Source organism: Sceloporus undulatus, chromosome 1 (genome assembly GCF_019175285.1).
Source record: "Sceloporus undulatus isolate JIND9_A2432 ecotype Alabama chromosome 1, SceUnd_v1.1, whole genome shotgun sequence".
Lineage (NCBI taxonomy): Eukaryota > Metazoa > Chordata > Lepidosauria > Squamata > Phrynosomatidae > Sceloporus > Sceloporus undulatus.
In genome coordinates, this window is record NC_056522.1 from 106,032,346 (window position 1) to 106,053,207 (window position 20,862).

Sequence of the window (20,862 nt, forward strand, 5' to 3'; positions counted from 1 at the left end):
GAGAGAGTTCCAAAGTGGGAATAGCCATTGAGAAGGCCCTTTCCCATGTTGCCACCAGACATAACTGTGAAGCTGCTGGGACTGAGGGAAAAGCCTCTCCACAAGATTTTTTAGTTTAAATAGGCTCATATAGGGAGATTAAGGGGCTATACAGACCAGTAGAAAAAGCTGGGTTGGAGCAAAGTTGGAGCATGGTGTCCATATGACGCATGGCTCATCTCTGTCCCCAGGCCAGCATGACACCACATGCCACACCATACAGTGCACAGCATCACGGCGCTCCTCTGGCACTGTGTCTGCATGATGCAGCTCTGAATGAGAGTCGTAAAGACATGGAGCCGCAGATATCATGCCCTTTCCAGGGTGCAAAGAGGAGCTCCTTTTTTCAGTTTCTTTTTGTGCTCTGCAAAGGCCATATCGGGGCCATGGTGTGTGGTTGTCACAGCCCTGATCTGGCTGTAAAAGGGATGACTGGAGGCCACCCCTTGGGGGCTGCCTGCACAGCCCCAAAGTCCCTCGGATTCCAAGTCATATAAGTCCATATGAGTTCAACCTATACAGTATAAGGTTTTATAAGCCATAACTTGCACTTGGAATTATGTCTAGAATGACAGAAGAGAGAGAGAGAGAGAGAATCCACAGGTAATTGATAAGTACATTACAATATTTAAAAAAGACATATCAGTTGATCCAAAGTATAATTCCCACGGTCAGTTCAAATAATCTTTAAGAAGAACTATCTCACAATTTTCGGTATAGGATTATCTCATAAAGTTATTTTAGCATGCCCTGTATATGGCAAACTGCAGTTTGTCTTAAATCTTTTCCCTGAATGAACCAAACCTTAGGTAATCCAGCCAGCCATCTAGACATGTCTGTACACCTTGCTTGATTTTTAGGTGGCTTAGAAATAGCAGAGATAAAAGCATATAAAAGGAAGTAAGAAATGAGCCTGACTGAAACCCAATAGGTCTATTGTGTTTTATGCAGTTCAATGGAAAACTATCCATCTTTTGGCTTTTCTGTTTCTTAGAGGTTCAGTCACTATTTTAAACTGTTCTGTTGCCAAAGAAGCTGCCAGTGGTTCTTTATGCATGTAATTTAGGTCCAAAACTGCAGAAATATTCCAGTTTGAAACTGCTTTAACTGCCCAGGCTCAATGCTACGAAATTCTGGAAACTATAGGCATGGTACAGAGTGCCAAAAAGAGGTGCCGGGGAGGCACCTCTCCTTGCTCCACAGCAGCGCCGCAGCAACCAAATTGTGTGACACTGCTGCGCAGCAAGAAAGGAGCGCGCAGAAGCGGCTCCTTTTTTGTAGCATACTTGCACTGTGCCAAAGCGCCAGCAATGGTTTGCTGACATGCCAGTGATGCAGCCCCATTTGGATGCTGTGCTCCTCGCACATCATTGCTGCACGCACCATCTGGATGATGCCGCGCAGCTGTGATGTGCCCATGACGTGCTAGGGTTGCGGGGCCTGTGCACGCCCAACCCCCAAACAACACTAGCACATCATGGGCATGCCACAAAGGGCTCATCTGTACCAGGCCATAATTTTGTGAGACATATAGCCTTTTCTTTCAGAGAGCTCTGGTGCTAGAATAAGCTACAGTTCCCAGGATTCTCTAGCACTGAACCAGAGCAGTTAAAGTGGTCTCAAACTGGATTGTTTTTGAAGTGTATTCTGGACCTTAGAATAAGAATTTTAAAATGCCATGTCAATGAAAAGTATTTTTGAAAAAAAGAATAAGAATTTTAAAATGCCAGACTGATATCTTCCAACATAGTACGAAGATTATTCTACAAACCTTAAAAACAGGAATGAAAATTTGCTTTCCCCCCCTTTTTGTTTTCTTTCTTTTTCTGTTTTATTCTGTTTGCTCACGTACCATCTGTACTGTCCTGACTCTCCTAGTACCTTGGACTCAAATATGTTATTGAAATTCTGATTTACATGGCAATAGGTCATGTTGCAGTTTTTAGCAAAGAACCAGGAAGGGCAAACTACAAACTGAAATAGTACAGTTTTTTTCTGTGTTTTTCATTTCTTCCTCCTTCTGAGTTGTTAGCTTTTTACTGTGTAGAGCATGTGCTGTGACCTTTCCTCTCATATAAGCCTTGCATGCATCCCATTCAACAACACACAAAGAGCTGGAACCTTCATTACTCAGTCTTGGGGGCTATTTGAACTTAAGTTCTTCATCATGGAGAAAAGATATATTTAATCATCAAATCTGAAAAGGTTTGACGAGATCAGTAAAGGTAATGTTACAAGGTTTTGGATAATATTCTGATATTGTGATTTTATGGATATTAGAGGATGTGATATGTTGATGTAAGCTGAAATGTTCAGAAAATCTTGATGTACAGAATAAATATAGTTTCTCTCTGTTGTTTGTTGTTGCTCTGTGTCTTCAGGTTATTTCAGACATAAGAAATCGTATCACTGGATTTTCTCAGCAAAGTTTCTTCAGATGGGGTTTGCCTTAGCCATCCTCTGATGTTGAGATAGTGTGACTTGCCCTTCTCTGTGAAGCTTTATTAATGGCCACCCAGTGGCTTTCTATGGCTTGGTAAAGATTCAAACCTTGCTCTCCAGAATTGTAGTCCAGCTCTCAAACCACTATGCCATGCTGGCTCGCCTTTCTGTGTAGACAGATGTTTAAGATGTGGGCAAACCTTCTGCCCTTAAATATAGCAGGAACAGCCCTGACCCCCAAAGTGGCTCCCCCTTTAGTGTTGCCTTTGCAAGTGGGGACCTTGCCTGTGGGAGGTGCAGCCTGCAGGATTCCCACTGATCTCTTACAATCCATATGGCTAGAACAGTTCAGCTGCAGAAGTTGCTTGATACTGCTAGCTTGGGTCTCAGTCCTTCAAACAGCCACTTGCATAGAGTTGAGGGCATTCTAGGGTGCATCTCCACTGTAGAAATAATGCAGTTTGACACTACTTTAACTACTTTGGCTCCATCCTATAGAAACCGGGGATTCGTAGCTTTGAGAGGCACCAGCACTCTTTTGCAGAGAAGGCTAAAGACCTTGCAAACCTACAAATCCCAGAATTCCATAGGATAAATAATAATAATAATAATAATAATAATAATATATAAAACTTTTATTTATACCTCGCTTTTTAAAACAATCAAAGCAGCTTACAATACTAAAATAATACAACCATATGGGATGGCACTTCACTACTTAAATTGGTGTCAAACTGCATTATTTCTGCAGTGCAGATGCACAATACAATGTACAACAAGGTGGCAGATGGAATGGCCAGCAAGCTCTCTTTCCCCCGTTCACAGGTATTCTTCTTGGCTCTTTCTCTGCACAGAATTATTAATGGGATTTGATTAGCATTTAGCTCATGTGCTGATTATTAATTCATAATTATTGTACTATAAAGTTTGTGCTATTCTTTATAAATATATGCCATATTTTGTGAAAACGATATGTTTATTAACTTATGAGAACTTCTGAAAAGGATGTTAAATGGTTCTTATTGTGTTCTGGAGGTAAATTAATATAAATAAACTAGAGGCAAGGCTTGCTGACAAGACTTTGCCCCCTGCTCTTTCCCCATGGCCAGATCCTTACGCAGGCGCAAAAAGTGAAATGATACAGAAAGTGCCTCAGAGCATCTAAGCACAGCTGAAACTACAAATGTATAACAAGGAAAAAGCAGGGTGTGAAACTGTGCAAAATGCCTTCAATCCAAAGAGTCTTTCAGGGCTTTTGTAGTCACAGATAAACCCAGTTAGAGGTAAAATATTTTACATGTTACAGACTTTATGATGTAAAATTAATTAATTAATTAATTAACCATATATAACTGTGACAGAGTTGCTAGGCAGTCCAGGAAAACCATGGGGGGGAGGCTGTGGGGGAATTGAAAGGCATAAAAGCTGCTGTATGTGTCTGAGGACAAGGAAGCTAGGGAGAAAAAGACAGAAAGTTTTCCGTTAAGATCAGATAAGGATTCTGGCAGGAGAGGGAGTTCAGTTCAGTTAGTCCAGAGAGGACTGGGATTCAGTTAGGATGAGTAGGGTACAGAGTTTTTAAAAGCCTCCAATTGTTGTTGTTAATGTAACCACACTAAATTTGAAATAACCTACATATGATACTTTCTTTCTTAATTCAATTCAAAGACATAGCCGTGTTAGTCTGTAGAATCAGTCTGTAGAGATATCTTATAGCACCTTTGAGACTGACTGAAAGAAAGAAGTTGCAGCATGAGCTTTCATAGGCTTCAGCCTACTTCCTCAGATGCATTACTGAATTCTACAAAAGCTCATGCTGCCAATTTCTTTCTTTCAATTAGTCTCAAAGATGCTACAAGATCTCTCTGCATACTTTCTTTCTTAATGTTATTTAATAAAATTACTGGGGTTTTTTTTTAACAGTGGACGTCTCTGAGTGATTTCCATAAACTATAAAGAAAAGCAAACACACTACCTAAGATATTGAACTGATTTATGGGACACTTGGGACCCTGACCCTTATACGCTTCAAAATAGTGCCAATAAGGTAAACTCAGGGCAAGCAACAGAGACTAGAAGCCTTCTGTGGAAAACAGGTAAAGCTAACGTAAGATTTGAGAGAAGGTCCCATCACAGTAGCCTATAAATGTACACATATCATGGCTACAGTCAAGCTGCTCATGCAGATCATTAGTGGTCAATTAAAAAAAGCCTAATCCCTCTTGGATATTTGGTAGTTCAGCACATGGCTAATAGTTATTTCTCGTCCCATTCCTACTTGTTTGGGTTTGGGAGATGCATTATCTTTCACACCATTAGTATTTTTCTCTTTCAACTAGTACAGTATCTGGATGTGGCCACATCTTCTGTGATCCACTCACCTCTGGATTAAATAATTGCATTTTATGCTACAAAACGTGAGGCTGCCAGTGTGCCCTCACCTTACACAGGGAATCAATTCCAGACCCCCCACACATGTAAGGTGAATTCCGTATAAAATCAAGACCCATTAGTTTGAATGGAGTGTGTCCGTGCGGCGCACAGTGTGCACCACAGGCACATGCCCCCTTCACCATATTAGGGCTCACTGTACACATGACCTCAAGTCCACGTATTGCGAGCCTGCATATGGCGCAGGCATGCTGTATCAGGCTATTAGCCTTAGATAGCATAGCAAAAGATGAGGAAAGCTGGGAGGGGCACATGATTCCCACTTTACTATTGCCATCTGAATTGCATGCTCAGGCATATGTCCTAGTAAGTTAAATGGGTCTGGTGCCTAAGTTAATGAAAAAGAAATGGAATGGGAAAGAAAAAGGAAAAAAAATAACAAAAAGTTTAGCATAAAATCAATTTCTATTTATTGATATTTTGTCATCCCTCTTTCTACCATAATCCTAAGAAGAACTGTTGTCATTTTCAGAATTGTCCTGACATTTCTGCCAGCAATGGCATCATCGGAGGAGTACCTGTTTGAGTACAAAGGATGTTACTTTATCAAAACTCTAATTACACCAGAATACCTGGATACACTGGAGGATTTTGAAATCAGAGAGAGTGATGTATTTCTAGTCACTTATCCCAAATCAGGTAAGATTTAAAACATTTTCCTCAGAAAAGCTGGTCTGTTGTTTGCCTCTCTTCTTCTATACAAACTTCACACAATGGTACTGTAAAAGGGTTTTAGCTCATTAATTGGATTTTGAGAGAGGGGAACCATGTACAGAACAGACATGTAAAGGAACACACTTTTGAAGATACGTGAATGAACTGGTCCTATTTACATGTTTATGGGGCTTCTTTTGTTATTTTCTGTATTTCCTGAAACTGGCTATGACTAGATGGCTCTGTTTCTTTATTCTGGAAGCATGTGGAATCAACATACACAGAGGAGTATGCTAGCCCTGCCTTTTCTGCCTCCCTTTCCATTATTCTCACATGGAGAGTGGGGAGTCTGCATAAAACGAATGTCCCCTAGATGTTGTCACTCTTGGTGGTTTTGGTTCCTACATAAAAAGTGTTCACATGTAGAGAGTATCCACATTAGTTCTCCTACTCAGCCTTATCAATCTCCATATGAGGAGCTGGAGATGCAGATATGAAATTAATGCACCACTTTTTGATTGTTAGTTTCACAAAGAAGAAGACAAGGTTATCCAAGATCATCTCTTTTATTTGCCCTCACTATTGAGCCATTAGGAAGAACAAGTAAGAATCATCACAACAATAAGGGAGTAAATGAGGAACTCATAAACTGAACATATATATGGATGATACTTTACTTTATCTTAAAGATCTAGAAAACAACATTCCAGCAATTAGTTTTGTGAGATATTTAGCCTTCTCTATCAGAGAGCTCTGGTGCCCCAATAAACTACAAATCCCAGGATTCTATAGTACTGAACCATGGCAGTTAAAGTGGTGTCAAACTGCATTATTTCTGCAGTGCGGATGCAGTCTTAATTTCTCAGGTTTTAGATAACTGGGCATACTATCACCTATTGATATTTCCCTGCTTTTGTATCCTAATTATAATGTGGTATTTAAAAACAAGAAGTGAAACAGAAAGAGTGGACAAAACAAATTGATTATTATGAGACTGTTACCTATTATTAAAGCATATATTATCTTCTAAATTCTTATTTCTATTTCAGACACTTCCAGTAGACCAAATTTTCAACAACAAAAAAATCAGTGAGGGGCCAAAATTTTGGACCTTCCTACCCAAATTTGATATATTAAATAGAAATAAGATTTAAATTTGATCAGATTTGTTAAATTAATCTGAATAAGACATGCACAGGAAATTTCAATAAATTAAGATTTGTTAAATTAAATGTAAACAAGCTATGGACTGGAGTGTCTTAGTGTTCCAGATATGATTTAAAGAGTTAAAGAGCCAGCATGGCATAGTGGTTTGTGTGCTAGATTACAACTCTGGGGACCAGAGTTTGATTCCCCATTCAACCATGAAAACCACTAGGTGGCCTTTAACAAGTCACATGCGCTCAGCCTCCTGGGAAGGCAATGGCAAACCTCCTCTGAACAAATCTTGCTAAGAAAATCTGATGCTAGGTTCACCTTAGGGGTCAGCATAAGTCAGAAACAACTTGAAGGCACAAAACAACAAAGTTCAGTTAAAACAAATTTCCCAATTTAATGGTGGGGATAAAGATTATCATGATAGGAGAGTTTCACAGAAAATGCTAAGGAAATAGATAGGGAGAATCTAACATTGGTAATACACTCTATTACAACAATACCCCAAAGGAATAGCAACAAGTCTCTAATATAATATAAAGAACCTCATTGTAATGATACTAGCAAACACATTAATACATAATGGAAAGTGTCTTGGAAAACTGTATATTCCAAACTGTTATATGGATGGAGTAAAGCAAACAAAATACATAGGTCAGGGGAGACTTTAATCACTGCTGTAGACAGTATATCCTGGAAATGAGTAAATGTGCCTGTAGTAGAACATACACTGAGATTAAAATCCTGCAACAAATAAGTCCACAGTGCTCCCTCTAGTGTAGCAACATATAAAATAGGTAGTGGTTCTAGAATATTGTGAGAGCTAGACTTCTGTATTTCTATTTTGGAAGCACAGTGGGCCAAAATGTTAACCACATCACTGTATAAATCACTTTCAGTCTCATCCCAGGAATGCACACTGCAGGCAATTAAGGGGCAGCAATTAACATCAGTCAAACTTCACAAAATAAATAGTCGTATTTTATAATACTGTCAGTGGGGCTGTTGAGCAGCTGGGACAACAGACCACATGTGGTTGCAGTGTCCAAAAGTAATGGCTCATTGAAATGGAGTAATTGATTTTTGTAAAGAAAATAATTCATTAAGAACTACATCCAGAGGGACTTCATTATTATTATTATTATTATTATTAATAAACATTTCTAAAGGGAAAATGCAAATGCTTTCTTAAAGTGCTTATAACTATACCATTGAGGTCTGCATAGTTATTGATTACCAATAAAAATACTAGAAGACTTTTCATTTTGACACTGTTCGGACTGGATGTGGAGCTGCTCTAACAAAAAACTGACTTGTAGATTCTGAATGATTTGTTAAATTAAATGTAAACAAGCTATGTCACAATTTTGTTTCTTTTTATTTTATATAGAACTGAGCAAAGGTGGTCCACCATCACACCAACAAACAATTTGGATTTTGTCTTTTTATTATAATTGTGCAATTAGTGGGATAATGTTGCAATAATATTGGGACAGAGCAAAAAGGAATCTTTGCAATGCTTGGTTGCCAAAGTTGTTGTTGTTGTTTTGATTTTTCTCTCTTTTTTCTTTTTTGGATGCACTGATTTATTGTTATTGTTTGGCAATGGCAATGAATTAGTTTTTAAAAGTAATACTACAGTGCATACTCTGAATCTCTTTATAATCTTAACCTCTGTCAATCTAATTCTTTCATTTTTAATCATGACCCCCTAGCTGTCCTTCTTTTGTTGTTTCCTCCAACAAACTTGCAATTCAAATGGCAAGTTCTTTGAAAAAGAGATATAGTGTTTATTTGTAAAACACCTAAATCCTATTGTTAGTCCCAAACATTTTTAGGGCTGAACAGAGAGCCTGGAAAAGCTGTCTTCTAGTAGCCTTGGGGGTGTGGCATTTTGATGATGCATGCCCCAAGATACCTGGAAGTCACGCTGGGTGATTACACAGGAATGGCTTCCAGTTGCTCCAAGAGCAAGGCCTTTTGACAGTGCACATCTCTGGGGTGCCCAGAAGCCACCCTGGAGTTGCACTGGAGCCACCAAAATCTTTTTGGCTCCTATTTGGGCTAGCAGTGGGGTGAGGATTGGGACAACGACATCTGTTTGCCATGGCTGTGGGGCAAGCAGCTTTGGGGCAGCCCCAATCCACCCTTTTGGGACAGTTTGTTTCACCTCTTAGTCCTACCATTGAATCAATGATAACATGGCAGTTCAACCTTACCTACATTTCATTGATATGACGGCTCTGTGTTCATTAGGATTCAGCATTGGATTCAAGCCTAAGGGCCAAAACAGACAGCTACAAAGGGGCAGCTTGAAGACGCCCCTGCCAAAAACATCTCAGGACCATAGCAAACACACGGTATGGTCACGAACCAGCCCAAATAGGAGCGGAAAAGATTTGCTCCTATTTGGGGTGGTTTTGGGCTGCCTTAGGCGGCCCCAGTACAACCTCAGGGCAGCTTCCAGCCATTCCAGAGGCATGTGTTGTCAAAATATCATATCCCTGGGGCAGCATGAAGCTGCCCCTATCTGATTGGTTGGGCAGCTTCCAGATGGCTTGGGGACATGCTCCATCAAAGCATCATACCCCCAAGCCACCTGGAAGCCAGCTTTTCCAGCCTGTCTGTTTTGGCCCTAAGTTACTTTTAAAGTAAATGGTGTCTTTATCTCTTCGGATGAATTCAGTGAGGCTGTTCATATTTATGCAGGCACTGTGTGGACACAGAATATTTTGAGCTTGATTTATCATGAAGGACATCAAAATGGGACTGAAGAAGCAGACTTGATAGACAGGGTTCCATGGCTGGAGTGTAAGTTCCGCAATGTTGATTATGCCACTCGTACATCACCTCGCCTTTTTGCTACCCATCTGCCCTACTACCTAGTTCCAAAGGGATTAAGAAATGGAAGAGCAAAGGTAGGACCTGCTACAACATTTGCTGTTGTAACTTGTTCTAAGTTTACTGAATTTGTCAGAAACAAAAAACTAACAGAGTAAATTTCTGTAGTGAGATTTTAAGGAATTAGTATAGTTTGTTGAAGTGGCTGTGATCCAAAGAGAGGACCACATGATTTAAGACATATAAAAATGGAGGAAGTTTCTGTAAAGAATCTTCAGAAGGTCTAGGCATGTTGAAGGCAAGAGTGAGAGAAAACTGAAATATGAAGTTCTTCTGAGAGTGAGCATCTGCAGGAAAGGATACTCTGCTTCAAAAGTGGGTATTATTTAAAGATGGCTAGCCGGGACAGAATAGTGATTCTGTTGCTGTACTGTACACCCCACTACTCAACATCTCTCTTCCAGAGCTAGCCAGGGTGGTCTCAAAGTTGCTGTTGGAGTCTCTTTGTCTAGTAAGGTTGGGGGGCTTTAACATACTGAGATTGCCCTTTCAAGAGTGGCTAAGGACTTCATGGTCTCCGTGACAATCATGGGTCTGTCCCAGGTGGTATCTGGCCTACTCATGCTACAGCCATTTGGACTGCATGCTCAAGACATATTTCTTAGTAAATTTAATGTTTAAATGGGTAAGTTAAATGGGTCTGATATCTCTGTAAATGAAAAAGGAATAGAATGGAAAAGGGGGGAAAAGGGGGGGAGGCATCACAAAAAGTTTAGAGTAAAATCAATTTCTATTTATTGATACTTTGTAATCTGTTTTTCTAGCATAATAATAAGAACTGTCATCATTTTTAGAATTTACTGTGTTTTATTCTTTTAACAAGTAATCTGTTTTAATATTGTAATAGTTTAATTCTATTTTAATGAATCACTTTTCCATATTTTTAATTATACTGTTATTTTAAATTATAATCCATTCTGAGTCCCAGTTTATGGGGGAAAGCAGGATACAAACAACAACAACAACAATTCATCAATTGCAGAATGCCAGTAAGTGGTGTCACTCTGGTTGACGTCACCTGGTGTGGGTGCCCAAAAAGGATGGTGGGGAGGAGGACTGCTTCACTCACCTGCCCTCCAGCCAGTTAGCCACTGCTCAGCGAGACCACTGTTGGGGGCCAGAGGCCCATTTAGAGTCTCGTGCCATTGCTGGGCAAGCAGCCACACCAAACTCTAAACATAAGATAGTGCCCTCCCAGCAGAGCCACTGCTGGGGGGAGCAGTGCAGTGTTATGACAGCCTGTATAGGGTCTGGAGTGACTGCTGTGACGAGCCACCACACCAGGTCCTAAATGGAAGACATTTCCCACACAGTGATGTGGCCCTGGGACAACCTGTCTAGGGTCTGGCATGGCTGCTGGGCAAGCAAGAAAGGAAGATAATGCTTTCCTTTTGAGCGAGAAAGAATGTTGCTTCCCTTTCCCACTTACCAAGCAGCTGCACCAGTCTGACTGGGCATACCGCCCCAATGGATATAAACTCCCACTCTGGGATATCTATCACTCAGTGTGGTCCCCACTACTTGCAGCCACCCAGTGATATCCCTGGTGCTGGTTATTAAAAACTCAACACAAGAGAGGAAAGCATCTTTCTTTTTTCATTGTAAAAGTCCCTGCTATACATATCCGAAATATAGATTATCACATTGCTTTTAAAGTGCCTTATCCCTAACAGGATAAAGGCACATTTAAACTTAAAACTGTGTATTATTGCACTCACTGGTGGCCTGGTGAATGTAACCCATATGCAGCCCAGATCTCGGCCACACTTATCCAGCAGCTTTTCAAAAATGGCAAAACCTCAGTTTTGAAAAGCCGATTGATAAGCACAGCTGGGATCCAGGCTGCATATGGGTTGCATGCACCTGGCCACCAGCTAGTGCAATAATACACAGTTTTAAAATTAAATGTGCCTTTATCCCAGTGATGACGAACCTATGGCACATGTGCCAGAGGTGGCACTCAGAGCCCTCTTTGTGGGCACACATGCTGTCACTCTAGCACAGAGTTTGCCAGAGTTTCTTACTAGAAAGTCAGAGGGACGTGGCACTTTGCAATAAATAAGTGGGGTCTGGGTAGCAGTTTGGGCACTCGGTCTGTAAAAGGTTCATCATCACTGCTTTATAGTATTAGGGATAAGACATTTTAAAAGCAATGCAATACTCTCCAAAGCATTTTCCATTTGATCCATACTTGGTTTCTTGATCAATCAGTTTAAATAAGTGTATTTCTATTAATGTACCTGTAACAATCTTTCTTCCTATCTGATGAGGCAACAAACTTTCAATCTCTGGCCTCAAATATATAACTGGTAGCGTGTTCAAAACTCATCACTCAGGCCAAGCAGATCGACTTCAAATCAACAAAATAAGTTTATTGTATAAACACAACAGAATAAAAGATTGTCAAAAAAATAAACAGTTGTAATCTTGTTTCTCAATCAATCAATTGTAGCAATTCCTAGCAACTCTTATTTTAGATTCCACCCTTCTTCCAATCTTTAGACCCTTCCTTGATCTATAAGATTAGATTTACTCTTTTCACACCTTGTCCCCTCAGGGACTTCCAGACTATATAGCCCTCCTCAGGACCAGTCTATTCCCCAACCTCACTCAACCAACCCCTTCTAACTTCTTCTCCTTCTCAACTGCCTCAGAATCTTTTATAGCCCCAGCCTGCCTCTGATTGGTTCCGAATCTTTGGCTCCTGATTGGCTGGCTCAAGATTCTGAGCACCACAGTACCTTCCTTCAGCAGCTGGTTCCAAGGCAGATTAATAAAAAAGTGATAGTAATAATGCAAAATTACACAAAAAGGCCAAGTGACAGCAATTAAAACACTTCATTGTAGACTTTATAAGGTCTTAGAATACAAACAAGATGGCTCATTTCCTGGTTCGGGGGCTGGCCACCATTTTGGGTGTTAGGTAGGAGAAGGGAGTCTGTCTCTGGCTGCAAAGGAGGAGGGCACAGCCGAGGCCGGCTGAGAGGGATCTCTCCTCCTCCTCCTCGAATTGGATAGGAAGGCCATCCCCCGAGAAGAAGCTACCGCTTTTAAATTTTAATTTAAAAAAAAAGAATACAAACAAGATGGAAAATGAGGCATCAGGTGATCTTCCCTTTGGGAAGATACCCAGAAAGGGGTTGCTAAGGGTAGGACTGCCATCTATTTCACAACTTAGGGTTTTCACTGTCCTAAAAAGATGGTGAAAATAAAATGAATATGAAACCAGACAATTCTGTGAAGAGAACTGAATCTGAGAGAAAGTACAAATACTTTATATTTAGTTTAGGTGATACCACACTAGAGATTCTTGATATCATTTTTCTTACAGGTTATTTATGTGGCCAGAAACCCAAAGGATGCCTTGGTCTCCTATTATCATTATTCCAAACTAAATATCTACATCAAAGATGCACAAGATTTTGACATTTTAATGGAGAGTTTTTTAGCTGGTAAAGGTAAGCATTAATTGATGGTTTATTATTTTGAATACTGAAAACTTTGCAGAATATAGTAGTGCAACTAGGGTTGCAACCGTTTTTAGCCATTTTGAATGTCCCGGCCCGGGTTTAGAGCCAGTCCCGGCTCCAACCTCCTCTGCTGCCGCTCCTTCTCCTCAACTACTATCTCCAGCTAGACTCTCCCCCAGGGACCCTTTGGGCCCAGATGCCTTCCACCCAGCAGCATCCCCAGAAAGGGTGGCTTCTCCTCCAGAGCCAATTCGGCCCTGAAGCCTTGGAGAGGCGAGGGTAGGGTTGCCATATCCCATATTCATCCTCTCTTCCTCCTCCTCCTCCTCCTCCTCTTCTTCTTCCCCTCTTCCTCCTCCTCTTCTTTTTATCTTCTTTCTCCTATTCTTCTTCTTTCCCCTCCTTTTCTTCTTTCTCCTCCTCTTATTTCCTCTTCTTTCCCTCTTTCTCCTTCTATTCTTCTTCTTCCTCCTCCTCCTCCCCCTCTTCCTCCTCTTCTTCTTCTGTTGTTGTTGTTGTTGGTGGTGGTAGTGTGTGCCTTCAACTCCTTTCCAACTTATGGCGACCCTATAGAGTTTCCTTGGCAAGTTTCTTCAGGGGGTGTTGCCTTTACCTTCCTAAGAGAGGCTGAGATAATGTGACTTGCCCATGATCACTCAGTGGGTTTCCATGGCCAAGCTGTGATTTGAACCCTGTTCTCCCATTGTCCTAGTCCAATACTCAGGCCACTACACCATGCTGGACCCTCCACTGCACTTAAAAGTACAGTAATCAGTTGTTTTTTGCTGTTGTGTACCTTCAAGTTGTTTCCCGCCTTATGGAGACTCTAAAGCAGGGGTAGGCAACCCTTTTGAGCCGGGGGCCGGGTTGCTGTCCCTCAGACAACTGGAGGGCCGAAGCCAAAAAAATAAATAATTAAATAATTTTAAAAAAATTAAATAAATAAAACCGGGACAAATGTAGGACAAAATTTTCAAATGGAGGGCACTTTTTAAATAAAAAATGGAGGACACGCAAAAAAATTTGCTGATTTTTTAAAAAATGTTAAGATAAATGCATGTTTCTGAGGCTTCTATAGACAATTGCCCCACCATGCCCCTCGCGTGACACGCCAAAGGCCCCGGCGGCAATCGGCGGCAGGACCAGGCTGGGGCCGGTCCCAAGGCCTCGCCGGGCCGCATCCGGCCCGTGGGCCGCAGGTTGCCTACCCCTGCTCTAAAGCAAACCTATCCTGCAGCTTGCTTGGCAAGATTTCTTCACAGGAGGTTTGTCATGGCTTTCCGCTGATGAGGCTGAGAGAGTGTGATTTGCTTGAGGTCACCCAATAGGCAGGGAGTCGATCACTGGTCTCCAAAATCCTAGTCTAACACAGAAACCACACAAAGCCAACCTTCTATCCAGGAAGAATGTAAAAATGTCCTCCATTTTCAGAATGACTGAGAAAAATGTATCTATATTGTTTTTTTATTAATTGTTTTTTTACTTTTAGTTGGTCATGCCCTCAATTTTTCTTGAACGTCCTACAATTTGTCCTACATTTTGTCCCATATCATGTCCTCCATTTTTCCTACACTTTGTCCCAGTTTTGTGGAAGAGAATTATGGCAACCCTAAGTGCAATCAGTGATCTCAAATGTCATTTTAATTTATTTTATTTACTTTTACTACCTGTCCTCCCAGTGCCAGCCGGTTTATGGCTAGACCATATAGATGGCTGGTCTACTCACAGGGATAACTTCAATATTCTGTTCCTTACCTATGAAGAGATGAAAAAGGTAAGACACAGCACAGCTTTACCATTTAATATTGAATAACCACCAAAGAAAAGGCAGGAAGTAGGGATGATTAGGAAAAGTGAGGTTCAAAAGCATGTTCAGTATGAATATAAAAAAATAACATGACAATTTAACTGTTAAATCCCTTTTCTTTTCCTTTTCTTTAAAAAGTGCACATTTTTGTAATATTTATCTTTCTTTTTTCTTTTTTCTTTCTTTTTTTTTTTTTTACAAATTGCCCATTTTAAGATACATTTTTAATAGCTAGACATGTTTTGTGCACAGTTTCTTTGTGAAACATACTGCAAGACTTACAAGTAGGGTTGCCATTTCCCAGTTTTACACAGGATAATCACGGTTTTACCCATTGTTAGAATGTCCCGCCTGGTTCAAACTTCCTGTCCTGACTTCCAATAAGGGAACGCAGCTTTGTACCAATGGTGGAAACAAGGGAGTTTATCGCACAGGCCCCTGGAATGGGCCTGGTGCATTTCAAAAGGGCGTGTGATGAGAACAGAAGGTGGCATAGAATGCTGTTTACCGCACAGGAGACGCCACTGCCGGAAGTTCCCATCGCATTCCAGATGCATCCCAGAGGAGGCGATTTTCAGGAACACTTTAGGAATGCTTCTGGGGGATGCAACCAGAACTTCAGGCAGTGACGGTGGTGTTCTGCTGTGCGGTAAGATGCATTCTATGCCACCTTCCCTTCCCATCATGCCCCCCTTTTGTAACGTGCCAGGCCTGTTCCAGGGGCCAATGCAATAAAGCCCAAGGTCAGTGCTAGGACCCAGGGGATGACAGAATACCTAAAGTTGGGTCTGGCTTGAGCTCTGGGGCTTCTGGGGGTTGGACCCAGCCAGCAGGGTGGTTTGAATGCTGGCTGGATTCAAATCCCCCTTCAGCTAAGGAAGGCAGAGGGAGGGAGGAAGAGGAGAACTACATCTCCCGGCAGCCCCTGCCACCCTTCCCTTCCTGCTACTGCCAGTTGGCCGGGCTCCCCTCAGCATCTCCTTCCTCTCTAGCCTCCTCTTCCTCTCCTGATTCTCTCCTTCCTTCTCTTTCCTCCTCATTCTCTCCTTCCTCCTCTTCTCTCCTGATTCTCTCCTCTTTCCTTCTTGTTTTCTCCTTCCTCCTCTTCCTCTCCTCTTTTCTTTTTCTCCTTCCTCCTCTTTCCTCCTCTTTTTCTCCTTCCTCCTCTTTCCTCTTCTTCCTCTCCTTCCTCTTCTTCCTCCACGGCAGTGCTGCTGGCTTGGCTGATTCCCCTCCAACGGCACCAGGCCTCCCCCGCCTGCCCAATGCTTTGAAGCTCTTGGCAGACAGCAGAGACCCACCAAAATCCAGCACTTCTCACCCGCTGTAGGTGAGCCGCATCTGGGCTGCCTTCCCTTGCCCACAGGTGCCCTCCTCTCCAAGCCAGAGCCCCATCTTCCTGGAGCTAAGCCAACATCCTACAATTGCCCTACATTTTGTGGAGGCTGAGGACCAGGGTGGCAGGTGCCCCAAGGAGGCCAGTCTGGCAGCTTCAGACATTTGTTTGGGAAGTAGGCCATGAGAGCATGTCCTATGTTTCAACCTTCTTTCTGTCCAGGATGAATGGCAAAATCTCCTCCATTTTGAGCATGACTGAGAAGCATGAGTTTATATTATTATTTTTTTATTTGAGTTGTGTCCTCCATTTTTCTTGCATGTCCTATATTTGTTTTACATTTTTCCTTTATTTTCCATACACTTTGTACCGGTTTTATGGTAGAGACTTATGGCAACCCTATGTTGGACTTACTCCAAAACCTTACATAATGGTTACCATTGTTATTTCTTCTTTCAGCGAAATTGTTATCAATTGTTGTGATCAATGTAATTAACTACAAAGTTGTGGCAATCTTCAGTCATTCATTGTATCATAGCTAAGCACTATCCCATTTCAGGATCTGAGAAGCTCTGTACTGAAAATATGCAACTTCCTAGGAAAAAGTCTACCTGAAACAAAAGTGGATGATATTGTAGATAAGGCTTCATTTGACAAAATGAGAGTGGATCCTAGAACAAACTATGAAACTATTGCTCCTGACATTTTAGATAATACCAAAGGACACTTTCTTCGTAAAGGTAAATTTGAGGTCAATCAAACTCCATGTTGGCACTTCTGTGTAGTCCCCACAGACTCATCTGAACCCTATTCTGATATATTTTATTTTATAAACTGGTTAATTCTTGGTTTTACTGTAATGTATATTATGGTGCTTTCTTACTATACTCTCTTTGTATATTATTGTTGCATTTTTAAACGACAAAGTGTTATAGAATTCATTCAACTGAATATATAAATAAAAAGAGATTAGTATTAAGGCCTCCTCTTCCATTAACCATTGGGGGGGGGGATTAAATCCAGACCTATTATGAGATGGTAGCTGCCACAGCATGAATATACCCCTAATGCTACCATGAGATAACATTTCTGACATGGAACATACTGGAATCAGCTAAATTTGGTGTTCCATGTAGACTGTACGATTAATTCCTACATTCATGAGCTTTCAGAAATCCCAGGAGTTCCTTCTGCCATGCATTGGAGATCTGTGGCAGTTCTGTTTGATCTCACAATGAGCACAAGACAGCAAACAGTGGTACAATAGTAGCACTCAAAACAGAGAGCCAGTGAGGAGAAGTGGTTTGAGTGTTGGACTAGGGCTATAGGAGACAAGGGCTCAGATTCCCCACTTGGCCATGGAAACCCATTGGATGATCTTGGGCAAATCACACTCTCTCAACATCAAAATAAGGCTATTTATTTATTTATTTATTTATTTATTTATTTAGGTATTTATACCCCGCCCTTCAGCCCTAATGGCTCTCAGGGCGGCTTACAATTATTGTTTTTAATCAGACAGTTCCCTGCCCTCAGGCTTACAATCTAAAAGGCACGAAACAAAAGGAGAAGGGAATGGTGGAGGGAAAGGGGATGGCAAATCCCCTTCAAAAAAAATATTGCCGAGGATCTCCCATTATAGGATTGTCATAAGTCAGAAGCAACCTGAAACCACAGAAAAATAGCAAGTGCTCAACATAATTCCCTACAGCAAGGATTATGTTATTTGACCTCACCAGCACCCATCTCCATTAAGGATAACAGATACTAACCATAGCTTTCATCTCCCTGTCTCTTTGTGTTCTGGGCCAGGTACAATCGGAGACTGGAAAAACATAATGACTGTCGCTCAGAGTGAAAGATTTGACAGCATTTTCAAGGAGAGAATGGAAAAGCTGCCTTTCAAGTTCTGCTGGGATATCAAAGATGAATTGTGAGGAGAAATGGGCAACTGCATCCATGAGGGGGGGGGGGAGAAACTATAGTCACCCCTCAATGTTCACAAGGGTTAGGGCACAAAGATCCCTGTGAAGTGGAAAAACTATGTATATGTGTCCCCCCCCCCCCCAAAAAAACATGAATGATAAAGAGTCCTCTCCTGCCAAGAGTATCACCTGTAACTCTCTTTGCAACCTTGAAACACATAGCCTCCCAACAATTCCAAAATGCTTCCACTTTCATTCTGATGTAAGCAGCTCCTCCTCCCTTTCCCAGCCAGACAAAAGCAACAGCATATCTTCCCCACTTTGACAAACTTTGCATTCTCCTCATTTCCAAACTCTTTCCAGTTCAAATCTGATGTTTGCAGCTGTCACCACAAAGAGAAATTGTTGCTTTTGTCTGGCTGGGAGAGAGGGGAAGAAGAAGGAGGGAAGAGAAGCTGGATCCTCCCCATGGGTGGTTCAAAACACTGGATTCAAAGAGAAATGAGGGGGAAATGAGGAGGATGCAAAGTCTGGCAAAGCAGGGGAAAGTACGGTGTTGGTTTTGGCTGACTGAGAGGAAGGGTGAGGAGGAGGGATGAAGAGGTCAACCTTGTTAAGCAGCAGCTGATGAGGAAACACAACCTCCAAATGATCTACAGACCAACCAGGAAAATCCAGCAAATGCTACGCTCATTGAAGGACAAGATATACCCTTTCATGGCCACATTACCTCATACTGTGCAGCTGTAGACAAGTGTACATAGGGACCACCAAATGCAGCATTCAAACACTTTTCAAGGGACATGAGAGACACTGCAGACTGGGCCAGCCAGTAAAATCAACAGTAGCAGAACATGTTATAAACCAACTGGACATAAAATGCTATTTGAAAACACTGAAATTCTGGACCATGCCAACAACTACCAGGTCAGAATGCATAGGGAGGCCACTGAAATCCACAAACACCGGGCAACTTCAACAGGAAAAAAGAAACACTGAAAGTAAACAAAGGCACGGCACAGACTGTCATAAAATGGTGTACTTGCACTGATACCAGGGTTAGGGAGCACACACCAACCACATGCTCCCTAATCTTAGTACGTGTGGACGGTGCCATCGTTACATGATGCCGTCCACATGGGGCGCATGATGACATCATGCACACACCTCATCCAAATGGAGCAGCGCATATATGACACATCTGCGCCACCCCAGGCCGCTTACGGTGGCCTAGCTGCGGCATGGCTGTGGCTCCTGGGGTGTCCGGGGGCATGAAGCATTTTGCTGCTTCTCCGTGGCCTGTAAAAATGGCAGATTGGGGTCACAGGGCTGCCAGTGAGGCTGCCCTGGCCCCAATCTGGAGCAAAAAGGGGCAGGTGCAGGCTTCCCCTTTGGGGCAGTCTTTACCATGCCAAAGTCTGGCTACCAGTCCTGAAAAATACCAAAATCAAGACTCAACACATACAAATGAACACCACTCAAGCTCAGGGAGTTTCACTGCAGACAATGGATTGCTAATTAAATAGACACAAATCCCCCTAGCATATCCCCCCCCCCCCCACAACACAACTCCAGGCTTTGCCAGCAATGCCAACAGTACAGCAAACTAACTCCACCATTAACATGCAAACCACTTCCTCCCAACCAAGGGTCCCACAGGTATATATACTACACACTTCCATGCCACCACTCTCTAAAGATGCCAGCTACAGATGCAGGCAAAACATCAGGAATAAATTCTTTCAGAACGCAGCCACATAGTCCAAAAAAGAAACAAAACCCATAGGAAACTCATTATTTTTGTTTCATTAATGTCCAACATTAAGCCTGCCATAGCACTTTCCTCTGTGACTTTCTGTAAAGTCCCAAATGGTAAAATAGATTAAAAGTGTGGCTGCAGAGTTCAGCCAGGACGACTTCTTCCATTGCTATCTTGACCCTCCTCCATTGGCCAAATGCAACACCAGAGTGTGGTGATGTCACATCACGCTGTGTCACACTGAGCTTTTAAATCAGCACAGCCACAGATTTGGCCTCTTTGCTATTTCTGCTCTCCTGGTCATAGGGTTGCATTGCACCATCCCAGACTCTGTGTTGCATTTAGCTCTGTTTTCTCTATGTATTTACAGCCATTTCAGCTACCTTTTGGCTGAGTGCATTAAAGGTGCACCTATGCTGTAGAAATAAAGCAATTTGGCACCACTTTAAGTAGTGCAGCTCCATCCTATGGAATCCTGAGATCTGTAGTTTTACAAGGTGTCTGACAAAATTACAAATCCCAGGATTCACTTAAAGTGAATGTCAAACTGCAATTTTCTACAGTGTAGATGCACCCTGATAAGGCTCTGTGACTGCATAAACATTTGGTGAGAAATGCTTTATGAATTAGAAATTAAGGAAATACGTATGGGTGGGGGGGAGGAGGATAATTTTTTATTTCTTCCCTGCTTCTCCTTGAGGTGGAGTACAGCATGTTAAAATACAAAGCACAATTAAAAGCACATAAACCCACAGTTAAAATACACTACTATAAAACCATTAAAATACACTCATACACATGTACAATATTAACAGAAGTAATCAAGTAAGGAGCTGGCCAGAGAGGGTGAATGAATTAAATGATGATAGTGAGTGAAAATTGGTGGAATGTTTTAAGGGATTTGAAGAAGGATAGTGATAGTG

General features: G+C 41.8%; 1 protein-coding gene across 2 annotated transcripts; it reads left to right on the forward strand.

Moving 5' to 3' along the window:
- The first annotated feature begins 1,991 nt into the window (after positions 1-1,991).
- On the forward strand, positions 1,992-19,046 carry LOC121919102 (amine sulfotransferase-like). Of its 2 annotated transcripts, XM_042445343.1 has the most exons (8): positions 1,992-2,264; positions 4,405-4,577; positions 5,405-5,571; positions 9,451-9,659; positions 12,974-13,100; positions 14,792-14,886; positions 16,815-16,995; positions 18,068-19,046. In XM_042445343.1, exons 3-8 carry the CDS (start codon positions 5,430-5,432, stop codon positions 18,190-18,192), a joined length of 879 nt encoding a protein of 292 aa, XP_042301277.1. In that variant the 5' UTR covers positions 1,992-2,264; positions 4,405-4,577; positions 5,405-5,429; the 3' UTR covers positions 18,193-19,046. The 2 variants fall into 2 exon arrangements, with proteins under 2 accessions (XP_042301277.1, XP_042301276.1); XM_042445342.1 differs by lacking the exon at positions 4,405-4,577.
- The last annotated feature ends 1,816 nt before the right edge of the window (positions 19,047-20,862 follow it).

Bases quoted from the DNA above. Each gene is read 5' to 3' on its own strand.
- LOC121919102 (XM_042445343.1), top strand. From the start codon at position 5,430: ATGGCATCATCGGAGGAGTACCTGTTTGAGTACAAAGGATGTTACTTT. The intron at 5,572-9,450 runs GTAAGATTTAAA...ATATTTATGCAG, and splicing joins AGTCACTTATCCCAAATCAG to GCACTGTGTGGACACAGAAT. The intron at 14,887-16,814 runs GTAAGACACAGC...ATCCCATTTCAG, and splicing joins CCTATGAAGAGATGAAAAAG to GATCTGAGAAGCTCTGTACT.